General features: G+C 37.6%; 1 protein-coding gene across 1 annotated transcript; it reads left to right on the forward strand.

Annotated features, from left to right (window-relative positions):
• Nucleotides 1–629: 629 nt before the first annotated feature.
• On the forward strand, nt 630–12,892 carry LOC122313510 (NADH dehydrogenase [ubiquinone] flavoprotein 2, mitochondrial). The gene is made up of 10 exons (XM_043128590.1): nt 630–831; nt 918–956; nt 1,123–1,188; nt 3,177–3,293; nt 10,840–10,917; nt 11,011–11,116; nt 11,228–11,274; nt 12,050–12,127; nt 12,226–12,291; nt 12,436–12,892. The coding sequence occupies exons 1-10, from the start codon at nt 775–777 to the stop codon at nt 12,541–12,543; spliced, it is 762 nt and encodes a 253-aa protein (XP_042984524.1). The 5' UTR covers nt 630–774; the 3' UTR covers nt 12,544–12,892.
• The last annotated feature ends 7,763 nt before the right edge of the window (nt 12,893–20,655 follow it).

Consider the following 20,655-nt stretch of genomic DNA (forward strand, 5'->3'; position numbering starts at 1 on the left):
CCTATCGTGCCGATCTCGTGGGGTTGGGATGGACAAACTCGATGGGCATGGCAAACTCGATTGGGGCTGGGGAGAAGGAGAAAAAAAAATTTTACATTGTCTACAGTCGGAGATAAGGTCGAAGATGGAGGGGAGGGAAGGGGAGACTCACTCATGGGGCTGGGGGCGAAGTTGATGTCAATGGGCAATGGGGCTGGGAGGCGAAGTCGATGGGTGATGGGGCGGGGGAGAAGGAGACTAGGCTCAGGGGATGTGTTTTACGCAATGTGGAGGAAAAAATAAAATAAAATAAAAGCAGTTCAACGTGGACGGGCCACGTCAAACGGAAAGAGAAAGCGGGATGATCGAGCGGGGTCTGTAGTATTTTCCTTTTTAAAATAAACTTCGTAAAATTATTGTTTGTAAAAAGAAATATAGAATTTTTAACTAAAGTTCTAAAAGACTAAAACTAATTTTTTATTTTTATTTTTTAGTTTTTCCTTTTTTTCTTGAATTTAAGATTTGTTAAAAAATTATCTTTGTTTTTGTAAAATCTTAGTTTTCGTTTTTGTTTGGTCTTATTTTTAAATCTTCAATTGTTCAATCTTCAATGTTCTCTTTTTAAAAGAAAATTTAGTTTTATTTTTCCGATTTTACCAAATACTGGCTTTCAGCCTGACCGTACAGTCCAGGCTTCAAACTCGCACCGCACTCCCGTCATAAAAAACCGATAGCTCCAACAAACTCCGTTCTCCTCTTCCTCGGCAAAGCTCCGCTCACCTTCCTCGGACAAAAATGCTGGCTCGCCTCGCCGCCAAACGTCTCCTAGAGATCCGTCAGCTTTTCCGTCAGGTCCCATTCTCTCTCTCTCTCTCTCTCTCATCCAGTCACTTCTATCTCATTCAAACCAGTTTTGAGTCTTCCTATTTGTACTGCAGCCGTTGTCGTCGCGATCCTTCTCTACCGCCCTCAACTACGTGAGTCAATTACTTCCCAATCTTTTCCTTACACCAATCCAATGATTTTTGTTTCCGTTTGCTGATATGATTATTCGATTTTAATTTGAAAATTTTTTTTTGATAAGTTAATTTTAATTTGAAAAATCTTCATATTGAAATCTTTTTTTTAATATTGATTGAGTAGCACATTGATTCTCCGGAAAACAAGCCGGAACTTCCGTGGGAGTTCACTGATGCAAACAAAGAGAAGGTAAAATTGTGACAGCAAATGCGAATATTTTCATATATCGTTATTTTGATTTAGTTTTCCTTTTCCTTTTTTTTTTTTTTTTTCTATTTTTATATCATTATTTTGATTTAATTTTCATTTTTTCTCTGTGTCCGTACTTTTACAAGTTGAATAGTCCCCGATTTGCTCGTAGAAATCTCTCTGATTTGCCCCAATTTTACCGAATTCTTTCATGACAGTATATGCTTACAAATTTGCACTTTAGCAGTTATATTTATGCCGAACTTTCAGTTTCCAATCCCGGGCATTGGATCATTGATAGTTCGGTTCCCAGGTGAAAGGATGCTGATTATAACAACAGTGGTATGAAGTTTTCGACAATGGTTTGAATGTTATTGTACATTATTTTTTATGACGGCATTGTAATAGTCGCTAAAAGTTTTAAGTGTGGCATATTTCCATGCTTGGCTTGGTATAAATTTCCAACTGAGTTCAAGCAAACTCTGTGATGTTTGGGGGTAGATAAATACCCTCTAAGCTTGATCGGACAGTTTCTGGCCATACTGGAGCCTTCGCACAACCTTTTGTCTATGAGTAATCGAAATTCATTAAAAACCGAGGTACCCAAATACTCACATTAAGTGTACGAGAGAACCACCTAAACCAACTGTGCAGAAGCTTAACCTCACACCAATTCAAGTACTAGAAATTTAATTGGAAAAGTAAAATGTGCCCATTGCAAAGAATTGCATAAGAAATCATCTGAATTCTCAGAAGATAACCTTTTATTTCATTTTCTACACTTTATGAGGCGTAAGGCGATAATGTTAGTTTGGTATTTTACTTACATGTACTGGTTTAGATTATACCTTCTTTTCCTGTTAGAACTAGATAGGGTCACCAAGTGTATGTGTATCATATACATCGACAAAAGCAAATTTAATTTGTGTTTGAGCTGAATCCTTGTAGTCTTTCTCTTAGTTAAACCAAGCAAAGGGAAAAAATTAAAGAGTTCACCATTTCTGGGAGCCACCATGAAGCACAGATTTGTTTTTTGTTTACTCTTTTTTAAGTAAAATATTTGTGCTAATTGGTTTGGAAAATAGAACTAATGACCAAACCCCGATATGTGAATCTTATGATCAATTTAGTCATAACAGCTTCCTCGTAAACTTTGACTTTTAACTTCTAAGAGATACACAAACTGTACATATATCCATATTTAGATAGGTTCGTGTATCTGCACACCTTATGATCATCTTTGTTTCTTAGACTCTCACCAAAACTTCTGCACTCTCATTGTGCTTTAGTTATTTAGAGTTCAAAAATAGTCTTCACCAACGTTGTCACAACCCCTTTAAAACATATCCTAAGCAACAATCAGTGTTATTATTTTCCTCTGGAGAAGACCCCCCTGTGCTGGACCATGTGACAATCTCAGTTCATATGGTAAATGAAAGGCAGACTATTTTTTGAACATTTTTCTCCTAAAGCTAACTGTCTTTGGTACATTTTTAAAAGGTTGCTGCCTATAAAGGCCATGAATATTCTAATACAACTATAATTCTAAGTAATTTTACAGTCTAATACAGCTATTACTCTGGAGTAATTTTCCTCCTTATCCTTTACTGAAAGATGCTTGTTTTGAATATTTCCCGTGTTTGAGGGACATGAATGATTGGGTAATAAGCAATTTGGGTTGGAATTTCTGTCCCTTGTCTTAGTTGGATGAGTTACATAATAATTTCATGGAAAAAAAGAAAACAAAAGAAAATAATGAATTCCCCAATCTACATAAGATATTACAATTTTTCATTATGTTATTACTTATCAAAAAAACATAAGATATTACAAATACAGCTAGTAGATTCTTGATTTCAATATGGAGCTGCTGCATAGCTTCATACAACCTATCTAACCACGTCCACTAATGAATCATGATACTGCTCAGCAAGTATAAGTTCTTTGTTATTAAATATGTTCTAACAATTTAGCTTATGCATTTGCAGGTTAGGGAAATATTGTCTCACTATCCATCAAACTACAAGCAATCTGCTGTGATTCCTCTGCTAGATCTTGCACAGCAGCAGCATGGAGGATGGCTTACTGTTTCATCCATGAATGCAGTATGTTGGCATTGTTTATTTGAGAGTTTTGGATTACATCTGATCTGTCATGGACTTATATTGAAGCTTAATGACAAACAAAATATCATAAATGCAAAACACACACGACACACTATTTTATGTAATAAATTGATCTCTTTTTCATACAAGAATATAAATGGTTGGCTACAATTGCATATGATGATGCCATTTTCATCACTATAAAATCAATTATAATGTTATTACCATGATTGGTCCATCTTGATCATCATTTAATCATTCATATATTTCTGTGACATATCAATACCTAAAAATGTGTAATATTTTTTGAGATAAGTTAAAAGTATCTGTAATATATAGAGGATAAAATCTAAACTTGATCTACAATAAGCATCGCCACTCTTTGCCAATTGTTATTGAAAACCCTTAAGGAAGTAATAAATAACTGATTACAAAATTTTTGTAATGAGAATAAAGTGGAAACTTGAGATGGCTTTACAATATCTATAGAATGAGCACTGTATTACAGCATATGTTTTCTTTACCATAGTTGTAATTTAATTCTAAGCCTAAAACATAGGCTAAGATTCTGGGTCAAGCCCTAGGAAGTAAAAAACTCAAAGCTTGATTTTTAGAAATCTTCAACAGTGAGGCAGCTGGACTGGGAAGTGAGTGAAGCTGCTGATTTCTATGCTATCCTTTATGATTCTAAGATTGATCAGACCAGGGATGATATGTTGCAGTGGACTCATGATTCTAAAAGCAGATTTTCTGTGAAATCCTATTACAAGGTCTTAACTAGTCTTGGTAATATAACATTTCCCTGGAAATGTATTTGGAAAGCTAAAGTGCCCAGTAAAGTTGCATTTTTTGGCTGGTTGGTGTTGCTTGAGAAAGTTTTAACTACCGATAATTTGAGGAAAATGGGCTTTTATGTGATGGACTGGTGCACCATGTGTAAAAATGATGGTGAATCTATCAACCATTTGTTTCTTCATTGTGAAATGGCAACGGCTTTGTGGAATGAGTTATTTGTCAAGGTAGGTATCGATTGGGTAATGCCTTTTCATGTGGTGGATTTTTTGGCTTACTGGCAAGGTGCAGCTGGAAGTGGACGAAGTACAGAGGAGTGGAGAATGATTCCCCTGTGCTTATTCTGGTGTTTATGGCTTGAGAGAAATGGGAGGTGTTTTGAAAATCGTGAACGCACAAGGATGGAATTTAGGGACTTTTTCTTCAACACTTTAAACTTTTGGGCGAATAATCTTTTGAGGTGTAGACGAGATTTGATGAAATAATACTCTATTCTTTTATTCACAGTGTACGCACAAGTATATATATACCCTAAATACACAAGACCCATATACCCTTATACAAACAAATTATAGACAATATATTCTAACACTCCCCCTCAAGCTGGGGCATATACATCATATAAACCCAGCTTGAAACAAATAGGTTTTAATCGACTCCAACACAAGGATTTAGTAAACACATCTGCGAGTTGATCTGTGGACTTCACAAAAGGTGTAGCAATGTCACCACTTAGTATCTTATCTCGAATGAAGTGACAATCAATCTCTATATGTTTAGTCCTCTCATAAAACACAGGGTTAGAGGCAATATGCAGTGCAGCTTGATTATCACAAAATAGCTGGAGAGGGATAGGAGCTGGAAACCCAATCTCTTGAAGAAAGTGTTGTAACCATGTCAGCTCACTAGTAGTATGTGTCATTGCCCTGTATTCAGCTTCCACACTAGAACGAGCTACTACTGTTTGTTTCTTACTCTTCCATGTAACCAAGTTACCTCCTACAAAGGTACAATATCCCGTAGTAGATCTTCTATCTGAAGGAGATTCTGCCCAATCAGCATCTGAAAATGCTTCAACCCTAAGATGTCCATTTGGTCGATATAGTATTCCAAGACCAGGTGCTCGCTTGAGATAACGAAGAATATGAATTACAGCATCCCAATGTGAGATCCTAGGCGTTTGTAAAAATTGACTCAGTACACTCACTGCATAAGAGATGTCTGGTCTAGTGATGGTGAGATAGTCAATTTCCCAACAAGTCTTTGATACATACCTGGATCTCTAAACAACTCCCCTTCCTCTTTCAAGAATTTACGATTGGGATCCATAGGGGTGTCAATAGGTCATGCACCCAACATGCCGGTTTCTTCCAAAAGATTAAGTACATATTTTCTCTGAGATAGGTTGATGCCCTCTTTAGATCTACTTACTTCAATTCCAAGGAAATATCTAAGCTTGCCCAAGTCTTTCGTCTGAAACTGATCATGTAAAAATTGTTTTAGTCTAATAATTCCAGTAGAGTCACTCCCAGTAATTACAATATCATCCACGTATACAACCAACAAAATGTGACCTGCATCACTATGCAAGTGAAATACCGAGTGATCTGTTTGGCATCTGTGAAGACCAAATGTCAATACAGCATCAGAGAACCTTCCAAACCATGCTTGAGGAGATTGTTTCAAACCGTATAATGCATTTTTCAACCTGCATACAGTACCTCGATACTCCCCCTGAGCAACAAACCTAGGTGGTTGCTCCATATAAACTTCCTCATGCAAGTCGCCATGGAGGAATGCATTGTTTACATCCAGCTGAAATAAGGGCTAGTCTAAATTAGCAGCAAGAGAGATTAGCACTCGAATAGAAAAGATTTTGGCAACTGGAGAGAATGTCTCTTCGTAGTCAATGCCATAGGTTTGAGTATAGCCCTTTGCAACCAAGCGGGCTTTCAGACGTTCTACAGAACCATTAGGATGAAATTTGATAGTGTATACCCATTTACAGCCAACCAGTCGTGCCTCCATCTTCAGATCCTGAGTTGCCCAGTACTTCCGACTCTCTACCTATTGCTCTTCGCAAAGGTAAACGTTCTTGTGTTACTCAACATCCTATTAGTCAATTTGTTTCATATCATGCCTTATCCCCTTCATTATCATGCCTTATCCTGAGTTGCCTAGATCCTGAAGGGGATAAGGCATGATATGAAACAAATTGACTAATAGGATGTTGAGTAACACAAGAACGTTTACCTTTGCGAAGAGCAATAGGTAGAGAGTCGGAAGTACTGGGCAACTCAGGATCTGAAGATGGAGGCACGACTGGTTGGCTGTAAATGGGTATACACTATCAAATTTCATCCTAATGGTTCTGTAGAACGTCTGAAAGCCCGCTTGGTTGCAAAGGGCTACACTCAAACCTATGGCATTGACTACGAAGAGACATTCTCTCCAGTTGCCAAAATCTCTTCTGTTCGAGTGCTAATCTCTCTTGCTGCTAATTTAGACTGGCCCTTATTTCAGCTGGATGTAAAAAATGCATTCCTCCATGGCGACTTGCATGAGGAAGTTTATATGGAGCAACCACCTGGGTTTGTTGCTCAGGGGGAGTATCGAGGTACTGTATGCAGGTTGAAAAAGGCATTATACGGTTTGAAACAATCTCCTCGAGCATGGTTTGGAAGGTTCTCTGATCGGGCCCGGGTCTGGCTCATTTGGATCTGTCTCGGATAAGCCTATCCTAACCCAGGATAGGTTTAAGCTAACCTATCCTTGTTACCAAACGGGTTTTATTCCAACCTGGAATAAAACCTTATACAGGTTCGGGGTTATGCATACTCTAGAATTGGAATACGAGCTTGCCTACAACCAAACGGTACTGGATCGGCGACGGTGACCCCTTCCAGCGGCTGAAGACGACGGCAACTAGGCCTGGTACCCACAGAAATTGCCGGCGAGTTCACCCCTGGTGTCCAGTACCGGAGATGACGCTAGAAAGTGGCCGGAAAGCGCTTCAAACCACCACAAGCCGCCGACGAGCACCCAAACCACATGGAAACCGCACGGAAACACGCTAGGGAATACGGTGAGCTCACAAACTACACCGAAAAACACTCTCAAACCATATAGAACTTAGATTCGTGAGAATCGCGCTCTGATAACATGTAGACGAGATTTGATGAAATAATACTCTATTATTTTATTCACAGTGTACACACAAGTATATATATACCCTAAATACACGAGACCCATATACCCTTATACAAACAAATTATAGACAATATATTCTAACATGAGGGATATCAACATTTGTAATGCTTTTCCTTAGTACTGTTTCTGCTTTAGATTGTACTTAGGTTTATTCTCTTGTATACTACCTGTGTACTTGGGCTATGCCTATTTACTATGAATAAAATCTCTTTTATCTATCAAAAAAAAAAAAAAAAATAGTGAGGCAGCAAGATGTGACTGGACAAGTTAATCTAAGACATCACCATCTTTTTGCAATATTTTGACATAATGTAGTATCATCAAATGTTATTGAAGACTATGACTAATTTGATTCTATGGACATAATAATGCCCGGCATATTTCAAGGTTATACCCTGCATGGATGTTACCTTATTTTAGTTGCAGGGCACCCTTTTCTGTTGTTTTTACTTCTAGTTTTTCTTTTCATTATTATTATATAAGTCACTAATAGAATGATATAATTCTGCAGAAATAGAAAGTTAGGTAAAATATTCATGTATGGACATGGCATTAACCGACATAGTTGTTGCATTATCATCTTCAGTGATATCTAGAGGGGAAAAGATGTTTTGTTTTCAACCACCGTCAAGTTTTCTGCTTACACCTTACCAATAGCATTCACACCCTTAGGAAAAAAAGAAAGAAAGGAAAATACTGAAAGCATCTGTTCCCCTTTTCGCTCTTTTGTTGGCGTGATAACATAATGAAACCCAATTCTACTAAAATTTCACCTCTGGTGGTTGAACTCCAAACCAAATCGAGCAATTTGCGTGATGACATATCTGATGAAACTCCCTTTCTCTTATTATTATTACCAATTGGTACAGTGTCTAGAGCTGTCATGCACACACAATATACCTCTTCTACTTATCTTTTTTATTTGGGGTTGGTGGGGTGGGGCATGGGTGACTTATTTCTTAAATAGATTCAAAGTTGGCATTTTCTGCACCCACCCGTTCTCTTTCTCTGCCAGAGCAGAAGCTAACCCAACTAAAGTAGTGTATTTAATCCATACTGTCAATTGCTAGGGTGTTGGTGGTAGATGAACACCACCGCAGGCCTGGCTTTTGCAAGATAAATATTTTCCATGCAAGTTTTATGGAAGATCAACAAAGATCCCTTGCAATAGAATCCTCACATTTTAGCACCACTTTTAGATTCCCGTTGAAATAAAATGAATGGTGATCCTCTGTGACAGGTTTTTAATAGGTAATCAAGAAGTTTTATTCATAAGATAAGGCAAAGCCTTAGTACACAGGAAGTAGATGGTGTTCTGTAGTACATGGTGAACCTCTATGACAGGTTTCTTTAGTACATGATGTTCTGTAGAAAAAGGGATGGGCAGGAAGGCTTTATATGAGAAGTACATTGGGTGTATACAAGAGAAAACATCTAGCCCATAATAAAGAGCCCCTAATGAACATCACCCAAGAGGGAGAAATTAGAAACCGATCCAATATACTCCAACCCCTATTGGGACAAAGCACACCTCCCCAAAGCAAAGCAAGTCATTGTAACTACCCCAACCCCTTGTTTCCCAACAGACTAATACTCCACCCGAATGATCCTACAAGGACAGAGGAAGGCTTTGTGCCCTCCCTCTAGTCCTCCCTCAACTTGTACTACCTCCCTTTGCGTCATAATTGATTGCCCAAGTAAGACGCTTGAACTCTCTGCTCTTTTTAAATCTTGATTTTGTTTTACGCGAGTGACCCGCCTCAATTGCAGTGAGTAGTGCTATGAATTGGTCGTCAATTCCTTCACATGTAATCCCCACACACTGCTGTATCTCATTAACCTTTTGCAAAACCCAATCCGATGATGATTTAGCTATATTGTTTATCGGAGGAAGAGATAACAGGGGGACAATATCTTCCCTAGACACAGCTCCCAACTATACACCAGGCCCTAAACATTCATCCTCACAAGGCACCAATGATAATCCCTTATTTTTTCCCCCATCATCTTTTGCATCCAAATCATGTACCTCCTCAACAACTCCATTGGTTCTCTCTGTAATGAGTGGTGAGGTCATGGTCATTATTGGAGGTTCTGGGTTGGTGGCAAGTCTTGGGAGTACATCAAGTTCCTTCACCTCCGGCAACCCTTCTTGTGCAACTTCGACGGACCTTGCATCTCCCTCAAAACTCAATGTTACACCATTTTCCTTCAACTCTGCAGTGGGTGCCATAGTTTCTTCATGGAGAACACTAACCAAGGGTGTAACATTGACTATCAGCCTTTCCTGTGTCACCTGTGGTAGAGGGCATTCCGTTACAGACGCCTCTACGTTGATACCTGGTGTAGAACACACTTCGAATGACCCGGTTTTCCTTTTGACCTCCACACTCTCCTGGATCTGAAAGTAAAAAAGGATAAGGATGCGAAAATTAATTCTCATGAAAAAAGACATAGAAGGCAGTTGGGAAAGCCCTAAAGTTAAGGTCTTTGTTCAAGTCAAGCGAGCTTAGAGCAAGAGAGAGGTTCTTATGAACTTTAAGTCTAATGTACATAAAATGTTATACGAAACCCTCCCATCTCATGCTCTTTTTATGATTAATTATTGCATACGTACTAATAAAAATAAATTATGGCATACAATTAGAAAAAAAGAATTATGAAAACACTTTTGGGAGGCTGTTAACCTTGAAATATGAAGAATTTTACTTTCAAAGGGCCAATTAGCCCTGATTTTGATACATACAAACATGTATAGTATATATCTATGCACATATGCATATATATATATATATATGTATATACATTTAGTGCTGACTGATACCTGTTCTCGAGTTAAAGATGTTAATTCGATATGAGTAAAGAATTCAAGTAGTTATTTCAAAAAGCATTTGCACTGTCTGTTTAAAACTATGTGATAATGGGTTCAATGTAACTTGTAGGATATAAGACCAATGCTGTAAGCCAAGGAAATCAATCAATAGTACAAAGTGCATGATCCTTATAATGTAAGAGAGCCTTATGTGTATTCTCTTTTAGAATAAGTGTTCACATCGTGTAGATTTTTTTTTGAAATTATATGCACATCTTTTTTCAAGTTAAACCACTTTCATGCAAATTTTGATCCTAATAATTGAGATGGCGTCACAGCTTGACAGCATTGCTTGTGTTAACAACAGACTGGTAGTCCTTACGTGGCTTTAGTACATATTTTCCAGTACAAAGTCATATTAACATAGGGTTTGGCCATTGTCTACGTCTGTTCATATGGTAATAATCTGTTGTCATACTGGTGTTAATGTCAGCCATAGTTTATGTCTGATTTAAAGAAATTCTCCCTAAATCGTAATTATGATTGTCTTTATACAGAGAAATGCAAATGGTTCTACTGCTTCTATAATATATTTCATCATCTTGCTAGATGAAAAAAGTCGTTATTTCACAATTGATGTTCTGATCAAACTTCTTGTGAGTTGACTGAATGTTGTAATGCTGGAGGATGTATGTATATTTATGTAATGATATTGTATTATGGATCCTTCAGGTAGCTAAGATTATAGAGGTTGCTCCTATCCGTGTATATGAGGTTGCTACATTTTATTCGATGTTCAATCGATCAAAGGTGAGAAGTATTTCTTTATCATGATTTTTATACTTCTGCAAGTACCAGGCTACATTTACGGCATAACTGTGTGGACTTCTTTTCATTTTGCAGGTTGGCAAGTACCACCTGTTGGTTTGTGGCACAACACCCTGTATGATACGTGGTTCTCGAGAAATTGAAGATGCCTTACTGAAACACCTTGGAGTAAAACGCAATGGTAAGTTTTAAACAAACAAAAAAAACTCTCATCTTAGACCTCACCAAAAGTCATAAATGTTCTTTAAGTTAAAAATTTGAAGAATAAGTTGCCAGTGTTTGTGATGTGCAGAAGTAACTAAAGATGGTCTGTTCTCTGTTGGAGAAATGGAATGCATGGTAAGTTTTTGAGTGTTGCTGATCCAAGCCTGTAGCTTTTTTTTATATATGAGGTAAAATTTTATTTAACCAAGTACATAGGTGTACCCCAAGTACACAGGAAGTATACAAGAGACAAATGCCTAGTTACGAGTGAAGAGCTAGAAAAGGATACAATAAATTCAAATCAATAACAGAAGCCAATAAATAAAGTATCAAAAAATAATCTTCTTAGTTCTTCCAACAATTGTTCACGATCTTTAGAACTCTGATTCTTCCTCTCCAACCAAATACACCACATAAGACATAGGGGGATCATCTTTCCCCTGTAGCTTTTTAACAGTACAGCAGGCATTAACACTTGTTTTGCTTGACTTGGTTCTGGAAATAGAACATTTATTGGAAGGGGAGTAAATGAGATTTTTTCCAAATGGATTTCCTGACAATTTGTTGATGAGCATACTTGAGGTCCAATGTTTAATTGTTTCACAATCTCATTAGTGGCGAAGTATGAGTTGAAATTTGTTGCTGCTTATTCTTTCTGTCATGGTATATTACAAAATGATCTCTTAGTTATTAATAAAATCTATTCTTACTCATCAAAAAATATTATTAAAGATTCATTGCTCAACACTTACAACTGTGGTGATAAAATGGAATCAAGAGTTAATTGCTTTTCTATATTATATTTTTACTTATTTGACTATCATAGAAATAAGATGAAGATATATCTTTGTCATCTTAAACTCATTTTTAAATACTAAGCATGGTGTGGTACAAATTGTTGGTCGTGCAGGGATGTTGTGTGAATGCTCCCATGATTACAGTGGCTGATTACTCTAATGGATCTGAAGGATATACTTACAATTACTATGTCAGTACATGATCATCATTTAATTTTGCAAAATTATTGTGAATTCCTTGGTCAAATGATTGGTAACTGTTGGAATTTACTCTTTGTATTAATTTCAGGAAGATGTTACTCCCAAACGAGTTGTTGAGATAGTTGAAATGTTAAGAAGTGGGAAAAAGCTACCGGTAAGGCAATTATGAATGGGATTATTCAGTTCTTCGTAATTTTTTCCCCTGCCCTTCTAAACCGGAGTTTTCCTTTGCTTAGTATTTTTGCTGCACCGGTATTCTAATATATATGCTTTTCTTTTTCTTTTATTAATGTTTCAGCCTGGTACACAAAATCCACAGCGCATTAAGTGTGGACCAGAAGGAGGGAATACCACTTTGCTGAGTGAGCCCAAGCCACCTCCATGCCGAGATCTTGATGCCTGCTAACTTTATGGTATTTGTTGTCTCCAATAATATAAAGCTTGGATATTGTCAGGCTTCCATTAGATGATCCTTATCAATTCTTAGAATTCCCTGTGCCAGTAAGTATCTGGTAAATGTTAGTTCCCTACAACATATTTTCAAGTCATAACATGGTTTATTTACTTTCTAAAGTGTAAATGGAGATTACCAAATATCTTCATGGTTGAATAATTGCCATAGTAATTAAGCAGAGGACTCCCATCTCACTTCTAAAATGTTTGAGGATGTCATGACTTTTATCACCTCAAGAATGTAAACTTTTATCTTTTTGGTGCATTGGATTTTCAGTTGATTTATGCATTGAATTATACCATCCTACTTTTGCCTGGTTTACATTCTCATATTTGTAAGGTTAGTAGCTAAAGATCATGATAAAATCCTGTAAGTTTCATAATTCTGTGTTTGTTGAAGGTTCAAACTACCCCTATTATAAAGATCATCTCAGAAATGTATTAATAAGTTCAATATTTCGATTGCATCACATATGATTTCAAATTGTTGGAATCAATGTTCTATATATTGCAGTTCATAGTTAAAGCAAAGGACCCGATGTGTACCATACAAAACCAAAGGACTTTTAAAAATAAAAAATAAATTCAAGAGGAGTGTTCAGAGTTTGCATATTAGTTTCCTCTTGGATATTTTTATTTAATTTTTTATTTTGCTTATGCATTGTGTTTCATAAGCACAAATGCAATTATAATTATAAGGGCGATTAGGATTTTTTAGTTGTTCTAAGTACCTAGCGAGGAATCATCATTAAGTGTTCTGGCCTATGAAATTTCTTACAATAATTAATTAATAATATTGACAAACAGGCCTCATATTTGAAAGGGGGAAACTCAGCGGAAGTGGGAGAAAGAAAAAGGAGAGGGATTGACAAAATTGAAATTGAATGAAGAACAATGTCCATAAAAAATATGTCTTGTAGATATGCATGTCAATAAAAGTTATTTTGAAAATAAAATAATCTATTTGAAACCTCGTTTATCAAGACATCAAACACACTAATTTGAAAATCTGACACATCAAATAATATAAAAATGTTTCTCCATTTTATTTTTACATAATTTTAGTCCTACAAGAATTTTCGAATTATAAATAGCAAAATTCTTTTAAAAATCACAATTCAAATAAAAACGAAAAATTTTCTTGAAATTTTGAAGAAATAAAAGTCCAAGAGTCACATAGAGCTAGAAGTCCCCATAAACAAATGTGCGCCCTGTGTGGTTTAAACGATGTGTTTAACTAAGCAGAAAAGAGGGAATCGGCGAAGTGGAAAGAAGGAAAACATAGATCGACATCCATCCCTTTCCCCCTACCCCAGCGCGAGACCCATTTGAGCCCTTCATCAGCTCGTGATCGTTGTTGTCTTCGTCATCGCAAGATTGATGTCCCCTTCCTCAGCTCGATGCCGGCCCCTTGCTCAACAAGGTAATGACTTCAGTGGAACCATACACTGTGATTTTCTATGCTACTATCCAATTTAAGTGTACGCTTTCGGTGGAACCATACACTTAGCCTTAATTTTTATTATTTTTGTTCTCTTTGAGTTTCTAATTGGTTGCTTGGAAAATAGGGGTGGGGGTGTGAAAAGACGTGGATTGGATGTTGGGTTTTTGTTTTTGCCCACCAAATATTTGCTTTTAGGCTCCCCTGGAAATCATATAGTAGGAAAAGTTGTCTTTCTATTATTTCAATTGATGATTAATAAGGTTTCACCTATCATATATAACGTCGTCAAAAGTTTCAAATTGTTTCATCATTCTGAGATCTCTTCATTCAAAAGGCATAAGAGAGGAGTTAGTTTTTTAGTGGTAATAATGAAGTAAAGAAACAATTCCAAATTTATTTGCGGAAGGAACAGAATCCAAATGTAATTTCATATAGAACTTTTCTGCATTCTCTGTTTTGTTGGATGGACTTCTATACATTCCATTGTGGTTTCAACTTATTTCTGATGGAGATGAAAGAACTTAATAATGATAGTCTATTCAAACTGTTGTCAGTTGAAATAAGTCAGGTAATGTCGTGGCACTCCATCAATTTCATAAAAATAGAAACAAGGGATGTTTTCCAGTCAGGCACGTTGAAGGAAAATTCTATGTGCAGTCATTTTTGCGGACTCCTTTGTGCACTCGAGTGATATGATTGGTTGTGTATTAAAAAAAAATTAATCCAGCCAATCATATCAGTGGAGTGCGCAGGGAGTGCGCAAAAATGACTGTATGTAGCATTAATAGATTAGCTGTGTCTTTCTTTCTTTCTATATGTTTAAGTTGGGATTTTTGCATGCATTTTTAGGTGGCCATGCAGGAGCTAGCTAGGACTAAGCTAATTAGTAACATGATGATTCTTGGGAGTTATAAAATGATTGTTCTAAGCATACTACTCACGAAGCACATATTTTTTTATTATGTTGAAATAGCCTCTCCACTTCAAAAACTATATTTTATTTCATCTATATATAATCTATGAATTCTTTGTTATGTTGCAGCAGCCTCTCTACTTGTTTCAAGGGTGTTCATGTTGCTAATATGCAATGTCTTCATTGCATTCTTCATCTTCTTTGGTTGATCGTTTATCGTATCAAGCTCCAAAATGTTTATGTGGGTTGATGGCATGTCTCAAATTTTCAAACACCTAAAGAAATCCAAGACGACATTTTTTTTTTCTTATCCAAAGTAAAATAAGGAGGTCAATACTAATTACTCTTGTTGGTGTACTTTTACTTTCCTACATTGTTGAAGTAATCGTAATTTCCCACAATAATCTTTACAAGCTATTTGCTGCAAGGAAGGCCATACTGCAACTACTTTTTATGGGCATATATTGAAGAAGGAAACGAGAGAAAAGTTGTTAGAGAAAGAGAACTTCACCTCCAAACGAGAGAAGAAGAACTCCAAAAGAGGGAGGAAGAAGTCCAATGTGCAAGGGAAGAGATCCAAAAAAAGGGGGGACATCCAAAAAGAGTGTTGGGACTTCTTAATGATCGGGATGAGCTACAAGGTCAAATGAAAAATATTAGCCATGCATATATGCTACTCTACGTGTGTTGGGGACTTTTAATTCTAATCTCATGTTGTTGGATAGGATCAAGAACAATTACAGATTAGAACACAATGTGTACCAAACTGTGTAACTTTGTTAAGGTTATTATACGTTTATGTGACGCCCCTAGACCTCACTTGGGATTGGATGGAGACTGAGACGTTGGGACATGTAATCTAAGGCTACACATTTCTCGTTTATGATAGTTAACATGCAATGCACCTAACATGTTACTAGCACTATGTTACTAGCACTATGCAATAATCGTAGCGGAAAAGGTTCAAGTCTAAGTAAAGATGGAGCAATTAAAGTATGGTACCAAATAATGTAACTACTAAAATCCCAAAGTACTTGTTCAAGGACTTCCAAAATACAAAATGAGGGTTTTAAAACACAACCCTTAAAACCACATTTACGAAGTCCCTCAAACATCGAGGATGACATGTAAGCTAATCAATTTTTCAAATACAACATTTTTTCTAATCGAACAGTTCTCAGACTTCCTTGATATGCTCAAGTAGTATTGTCAAGTTAATGACTACATCTTCGAGACTATCTCCCTCAACATGTTGAGAGTTAGAGGCTACACTACCCTTGCCCTTGCTAAGCTCATTTTTAGTCCTTGGAGAGTCTGGACATTTGCGTTTCTCCACTGTTATCACCTAGACATGTCGCAACTTCTACCATTTCACGGGGATGGTAGTGGAAACTACCATGAAAAGATATTGAGAAATCTTAGCAAGTTTAATCAATAACATACAAGAAGATAACATAAGTATGCAGAAGCAAGCTAGGAGTATGAATACAGAATTCTCTCTGAGGATTGCGTCGCCTTAGGGTTTGTTGCATGGTGAATCCATTGGAGCCGTCGTCTTCCTTGGCAGCCCAGTCGTCTGTTGGGAATGGGAAGGAAACTTAAGGCGTTCAAGATCCTTTGAAGAATGTTGTTGGAGGCGGTTTACGAAGAGGATATGCGGATATTGTGGTTAATAGACCACAACCTTTACTAGCCATGGGCATTCCGGTTCGTGAACCTAGATCTGTTGAGGGGGAGATGTTCTTTACATATTCTCAGATTGAAATCTCAAAATCGGCAGAGTCGTTTCAATTTGCGATTATTCTAAAGTTTCAACGACACTGGCCCTCCCTTGATCATATTAGAGGTTATATAAAAAATAGATGGGGTATAAAATCCATGCCAATGGTTGGGCAATTACGTAATCCTCGTAATATACTAGTTCGGCTGATAAACGAAGAGGACTTTGTGAGTGTTATGGCTCAAGGAAATTCAGATGTAGATGGTGTTCCATATAAAGTTTTCCATTGGACCCCGGGCTTTAATGAAGATGATGAATCTCCTTTGGTCCCTGTATGGATCACGTTACCAGGTCTTCCGCCGAACTTTTTTCAATATTCCATGTTAAAAAGTTTTGGAGATGGTTTCAGACGCTTTCTGAAGTGTGATAATGCAACCATGTGCGTTATGAGACCGGAAGCGGCTAGAATATGTGGAGATGGATGTTTCGGTGGTGTTGAAATCCCACTTTTGGATTGGTCATCCTAGACTCGAGAACAGTCATTATCATAAAGTTATTTTTTAGCATGTTCCGGCATATTGCAATTGGTGTCGAAAACAGGGCCATGTGGGAAGCCAGTGTAAATCCAAGGAAAAGAAGACCATGAAGGGGAAGAAGAAAGTGGTAGAGGAAGAAGAAGGAAAGGGGGTGGAGAAAAAGATGGGGAAAGTGGTGGGTGAGAAAAAAGAATAAGAGAAACTTCAACACGCCGTAGAGGGAGAGAAGGATGAATCGAAAGAAATGAGGGAGGTTATTTTGGAACGTATTCGGAACAAAAACAATTCCGGATCTCAAGATAAGATGGAGGTATTTTTTGTTAATCCTAATGGTGTTTTACTTTCAAAGAATCAATTTATTCTTGATAATAATCATGTGGATACTCTAGCGGGTAATCTTCATAATGATAGTGTCAAGGCAAAATGTAATGAAGGCGGTCGAGATTGTTTCTTAGTTCCGGGTTGCAAAATGTCTTGGTTTGAGTAATCTGAGACTATGGACAATAATGTAGTTATGGATGACTTGTTAGGAGATTGTGGTTCGCCTAGAAGTTCCTTAAAATTGATTGATGAAACTCTTGAATGTGAATTATGCCATAGTGTTAACAAGAATGTTACGTTGGGTGCTGGTTGCTCGAATCACCTGATGATGGTTAATTAGTTGTCATATAATGATAATGAAGATGAAATTGAAGAGTTGGCCGCCAAATGTTATGATTCGGATAGTGAGATTGAAGTTCCAAAAAAGAAATTTCGAGGTGGAAAAATAAAGAAACCTATTGTTGTTCTTGAACAGGCAACACGTTCCAATAAACATTATTAATTGATGAATATTCTTGTTTGGAATATTAGAGGGATTTGTTCGTCGAAGGCAAGTTTGCGGTGTATTCTTAATAAATATCGTTCATCGGTTGTAGCAGTTTTAGAACCTTTTCTTTCAGTCAATAAGTGTGCCCGTTGGGCATGGTGGTTGCATCTTCCCAATTTCTATAATAATGTGGATGTGGGCGGTTCAGTTTGGTTGTTCTGGGCAGATGGAATTGACTTCCAATTGCACTCGATGATGGCTTAAGCTTTATCAGGCTGGTTTTCCCATGGTAATACTCGGTGAACTCTTTGGACTTATCTTTAGGATATTGATGTGGGTAGATTGCTGTGGTTTCTTGGAGGTGATTTTAATATTATTCGGTCTGAAGGTGAGAAAATAGGTGGTGCTTGCCGTTCTTCCCGAGGTCGTGATGAATTTAATAATTGCATTCAAGCTTGTGGTTTGGCTGATATTCTTTATTCCAGTAATCGGTTTTCTCGATGGAATGGGAGGTTAGGGGGTGCAAAAATCTAGGCTCGACTTGATAGAGTGTTGGTGAACACAGTTTTCTTATCAGCTTTCCCTAATGGTCGTATGGAGTATCTTACTCACACGTCGTCTGATCATTGTCCAATGGTTACTTATCTATTGCATGATAGGCATGTTGGTCCGAAGCCTTTTCGTTTTTCAAAGAATGTGGTGCTATCCTGATGATTTCCTAGTTGTGGTGCGTGATTGGTGGAATCAAGATGTTCAAGGGTGCTCGATGGTGAAATTTAGTGGTAAGTTAAAGAAATTGAAACAAGTATTGAAGAAGTGGAATATGGAGGTCTTTGGTAGAGTAGAAGTGGATCTTAAAGTCATTGAAGAGGAAATTACGGAACTGGAAAGTAATGTTAAGCAAAACTATTCACAAGATATAGAAATTGAGCTCTTGAGATGCAAACAAAAGCATATCCAATATTTGCATAGAGAGGAGATTCTGAGGTGTCAAAAATCAACAATTTAAAGCTTTCTTCCATGCTTCTGTTAGATGCAAAAAGAAATTTAAAGCATTGGAGAATATGACTCTTGAAGATGACAACATTCTTAAATCAGGTGAAGCAGTCCGTGAGGGGGCTGTAAATTTTTTCCAGTAGCAATTATCGACGTCCGTTGTTTTCCTAGAGGATCCTGGTAGGGGTGTTCAACCGGGTTTCGGACCGGGTATACCCGGGCTGGAACCCGGATTCAATTTCCGGACCAGGTTCCGGCCCAGTTATACCGGGCTATGACCCGGTCCGAAACCCGGATTAATCCGGATTTTTACAACCCGGAAATCCGAGTTCCGGATCAAAACCGGTTTTTTTTTTTTCCTGAAATCTCTGTTAATAATTTTTTCATATTGAAAAACTGTTTCTCAAAAATCCAATATTTATTGCAATTTTTTCAAGAACTATTGCTGAAATGCAAAATTTTTTTGTTATATAAAAGCTTATATTTTTTATATTATTGTCCATGATGATAAAAATATCAACTAATTATAATTAACACATACATATCAGCTACCGCTATAAACAACTAATTAACCTAAAAAGAAAAAATATTACATATTACATTGTTTGAACTTATTTGCTTAGAAGATTACGAAATACATACATTGCTTTAATTAAACTCCAATATACAACAACAAACATGAACTAATTTGATAAGAACACTCCTACTACAACTTAGGGGTGGGCAGCGGGGCCCCGGAACCCGCTGCCCCACCCCGTTCGCCCCGCCCCCGCATAGGGCGAGGCGGGGCGCCCCGCACCGTTAGGGCCGGGGCGGGGGCCCCCGGCCCGTATGCCAACCCCCAGCGCAGGCGGGGGACGGAAACGGACCCCCCCGGTCCGTTTTCCCCCCGCCCCGCACCGTTATATATATATAATATAAATATATAATATATTATATATTATATATATATAAGTTTATAACCGGATGTATAAGAGAAACGGGGCCGTTTTGTGGTAGACAAAACGGCGCCGTTTCAATTAGTGGGTTTTATTATTAACCCACTAATTGAAACGGCGTCGTTTTGTTAACCACAAAATGGCGCCATTTCAATTAGTGGGTTAACCCATAACCCACCCGCCCCCCCCCCTGATCCCCTGATTCCCCTCCCCTCCCCTCCTGAGTCCCTTCCCCCCCTTCGGCCTAATCCCTTTTGCCTAGCCCCCGTGTTCGGTGTTCCCTCCTCCCACCGGCAACAAGTCCGGCGGCCGCACGTATTCCATCCTCCCTCTCTCTCGCACGACGCACGCTGCACACCGCACGGTAACATTTCTCCTCCCCTTTTGATTTTCTCCGTTGGGTTATTATTTTTTATTTTTTATTTTTTTTTAGTTTTGATCAGAGATTGGAGGTAGGATGGGGTTGAATCGGAGATGGAGGATGGGATTGTTTGGATTGTGTGCTGTGGATTCAATGGATTGTGTGATTGTTTGGATTCAATGGATTGTTTTTTTTTTTTTTTTTTTGTAAATTTCATTGTGATTCGGACCCCTAAATTGATTTAGGGGTTTCATGATTGAAACCCCTAAATCAATTTAGGGGTTAGGGTTTCGGATTGGGACCCTAAATTAAATTAGGGTTCCAATCCGAAACCCTAATTTGATTTAGG

The sequence above is a fragment of the Carya illinoinensis genome, chromosome 6 (assembly GCF_018687715.1).
Source record: "Carya illinoinensis cultivar Pawnee chromosome 6, C.illinoinensisPawnee_v1, whole genome shotgun sequence".
Taxonomy (NCBI): Eukaryota; Viridiplantae; Streptophyta; class Magnoliopsida; order Fagales; family Juglandaceae; genus Carya; species Carya illinoinensis.

Excerpts from the sequence above, each read along its gene's own strand:
- LOC122313510 (XM_043128590.1), top strand. The coding sequence starts at position 775 with ATGCTGGCTCGCCTCGCCGCCAAACGTCTCCTAGAGATCCGTCAGCTT. Across the intron at positions 11,275-12,049 it reads TTGGAGAAATGGAATGCATG|GGATGTTGTGTGAATGCTCC; the intron begins GTAAGTTTTTGA and ends TTGGTCGTGCAG. Across the intron at positions 12,292-12,435 it reads GAAGTGGGAAAAAGCTACCG|CCTGGTACACAAAATCCACA; the intron begins GTAAGGCAATTA and ends TTAATGTTTCAG.